This window comes from Diaphorina citri, unplaced genomic scaffold (genome assembly GCF_000475195.1).
Source record: "Diaphorina citri unplaced genomic scaffold, Diaci psyllid genome assembly version 1.1 scaffold971, whole genome shotgun sequence".
Taxonomy (NCBI): domain Eukaryota; kingdom Metazoa; phylum Arthropoda; class Insecta; order Hemiptera; family Psyllidae; genus Diaphorina; species Diaphorina citri.
This window is the reverse complement of record NW_007378402.1, coordinates 3,299-6,619: the sequence shown is the minus strand read 5'-3', so window position 1 is coordinate 6,619 and position 3,321 is coordinate 3,299. Positions and strand designations below refer to the sequence as shown.

At 37.7% G+C, this 3,321-nt stretch overlaps 1 protein-coding gene and 1 long non-coding RNA gene across 2 annotated transcripts in view; one reads left to right on the top strand and one right to left on the bottom strand.

Annotated features, from left to right (window-relative positions):
- LOC113469152 overlaps positions 1-138 on the bottom strand; it is a 3,815-nt gene extending 3,677 nt beyond the window's left edge. Inside the window, exon 1 of the mRNA XM_026826639.1 lies at positions 89-138. Coding sequence (XP_026682440.1) covers positions 89-138 — 50 coding nt within the window. The remainder of the gene's footprint in view (positions 1-88) is intronic.
- Positions 139-438: 300 nt separating this feature from the next.
- LOC113469151 lies at positions 439-2,870 on the top strand. Its single transcript, XR_003392660.1, has 2 exons — positions 439-740; positions 2,820-2,870. It is a non-coding gene; the product is annotated as an uncharacterized LOC113469151 (long non-coding RNA).
- Positions 2,871-3,321: the final 451 nt, after the last annotated feature.

Genomic DNA, 3,321 nt, shown 5'->3' with positions numbered 1-3,321 from the left:
AAAAAAAAAAAAAAAAAATAGACTGGCAATGATCAGACTGTATCATTCAATGTTCAATGCCGTATATGGGCTGGCATAGCCCACTTACCCATCACAGCCACACACCACTGTCTCTTGATTAGACGTTAGACCAGACATATGATATGCGAATACAATACATGTCTCAATAAATATGTACCTAGGCATACTGGCAGAATACTCCTTCATATTATAATCTACCTACATTGGTAGGTACATATGTAATGCACACAAGTAGGTAGGTACCTATGTATACTGGCAGAATATATTATATACACATATCTCTGTGAATAGGTACCTACAATCACTGGCAGAATACATATGTAAAGACACTGACAGAATACATAATTATGTACGTAGGTACCTACATAAATACTAGCAGACTTCTAATCAGAGTGTTTGTGATACCAGCTGCTCTGTCGTGTAGTCAGTACTCGGGCAGATTTGCATCTAACTGTCAGGTCGCAGGAATCGCGGGACAAAGAGTTATTTACTCACATTACCTACTTCGTTAAATAACTCTCACGCGTGTGTTTTCCAAGCATATTTTGATATTTTTAGAGCGGAGTACCATTAGTTTTCTGATGCCGAGTTACCTGGAACTGAAGCAGTGAAGCCGTAGTGTGTTCCATCAATTTAGAGCAGAGCTTAGTAGGTACCTACCATAAGATTTCAGGTAGCTACAGTAGAATTGAAGCTGTGGAGTTTTCCACAGAATCTAGGTAGGTTGAAATGACAAACATATACTTCTTCACTATTTGTAAAATATTCTGGGTTTTTTATTTCATTTTCATTTACGGACTAGTTTCGCCGGTGAAGGCATCTTCAGCGTTACAGAAACTAGTCCGTAAATGAAAATGAAATAAAAAACCCAGAATATTTTACAAATAGTGAAGAAGTATATGTTTGTCATTTCAACCTACCTAGTCAAGATGGACCTTCACAAAGTTACAGAATCTTCAATCTATCATTCCACAGAATCATTATTTAGAATATTTTCTTAGAGCGGAGTACCGTTAATTTTCTGGTGTCGAGTTACCTGGAGTGGAACAGAAGCCGCTTCTCATATTTTTGGTTACACTACCGGGGTTCGAATCCGGCGTGCTACAGAAAATTTTAATTTGTTACATTGGTAAAGATTAATTACTGGAGGAGATGGTGAAACTGGGGAAAATACGGGACACGCGTGTCCCGTACGGGACATTTTGAAAAGTGCCCAAAATACGGGACATCCCGGGAAATACGGGACGTCTGGCAACCCTATATTCCACAAAGAACTCCACATTTTACATTTACATATCATGACCTGATGACAAAATAAGCAACACAGACAACTTTGCATGATTGGGGCTGTTAGTAACTCATCCTTAGAGCTGATGACATCCTTTTGACATCAAAATATTTTCAAAGTGCAAAGTTCTTTTCATGACCAAGATATTGCATCAGACATTCATGCTTTCTCATGAATGATCTGTTGATGATTCATTATTTTATTTATTTACTTTATGTACTTTAACTATGTACTTTAAAATAAGCTGATGGTATTACTCTGTCTTTATCTTTATTTATTTTATGATTATTATTTTTTAAACCCTATGGGATATTAGGTCCAGTATTCATTATTGATCTTGTTAGGTTTAGTAGGGGTCATTTTTTTTTTTTTTTTTTTTTCCTCAAGTGTGTCAACATGCTTACTTGGTAATCACGAATAAGAGGGAAATTTGTTGACACAGGGGAGTATCGAACCCGCAACTTCTCAATCGTAAGTCGGACAGTTCTAGAAGTAGCACCATTCGATTCGGCGTGAAAAATCACATAGATTAGAATATTCACATCCAAATGACCAAATGTTTTCGATGTCTCTTACCGTTTACGAAATAAGGGTTAAGCACAATGACTTTGGTTAATATCTGGATGGGTGACTATCCGATTTTTACTAAATTGTTACAGTCGCGTCCTTGGACCATACCGGTATATCATACCAAATTTCATCGCTTTATGACTAACCGTTCTTGAGATATTTTGTATACCACCTTTGCCCACTGAAGAAACATTGACTTTGGTTAAAATCTGGATGAGTGACTATCCGATTTTAACCAAATTGTTACAGTCGCGTCCTTGGACCATACCGGTATATCATACCAAATTTCATCGCTTTATGACTAACCGTTCTTGAGATATTTTGTATACCACCTTTTCCCATTTAAACCTGTAGTACACACATACGTGCGTGCGTGCGTACATACATACATACGTACACACGTACGTACATACATACATACGTACAGACCATGGGCTGAAAACCACTTTTTTGGAATCAGGGCACCCCGAAACGGATATTTCCACCCATTTCCCGATTTTGAAAATTTGGACCGATTGCAATACTTTCTCATTACCTTGTATAGGTTCCCTATACGTAAAGGTAATAGAAAGTAAAAATGGAATGAAAATATCTAAATTTGAAAATAGGTATAAGTACCTAAGCTGATACCTATTGAAAAATAGTGATAACAAAATGCGTAGATAGGTACCTATTCGATCTCTTTGAGCCCCTAACCCAAATCCCTATGGTAATAAGCTCACAGCGCGTCGTGCGATATTGGTAGATGACGTCATCACGGGAGTACAGTGTTGTCGCTAGGTATGATATCGGCGTGCTTGAGACTCTCATGTTCCGAGAGCTGTATCTCACGATCTAGTGAACGCATTTTCTTCGTTTTAGTCTCAATATTTTTTTTAATTTTTATAGTTTTTTCTGAGATAATAAAAAAAAAATCATGAGAATCACCAATTTTCCACAGAACTATTACAGAGAGCGGAGAAACAACAGTGGAACCAAAGCCGTTGCCGATTTTGTTTTCTGAGGAACAACACCTTTGATGATTGGTTTAGCTGTTGTGCGATTTGTAAGTAATCTATACGTCTAGAAACTCTAAATCTAAAACTAAGAATTAGGTTGTAAAAACACTCTCAATCCGAAGATGCTGGCTTCGAATCCTGGCCAGGGTGGAAATTTTCTAACCAGATTTTTCCCTTCTTAGATAGGTTTTCCGTTCTCGTAAATTATAAGTAAAATAATGTGCCTTGAAGAAATGCGAAAGCGGTGCCGAGGTACAATCCTTACTAAAGAGAGTCAGTTTTTTTCCAATATGTGGTGGCCTTGACCACTACACCACCTACCTCGGTGGTGTAGTGGTCAAGGCGCTCGCCTGGTAAACAGGAGGGCGTGGGTTCAATCCCAGCCGAGGTATGGAATTTTATCCTCAATATAATTTGAGAATTTGACAAACAATAATAGTAGTA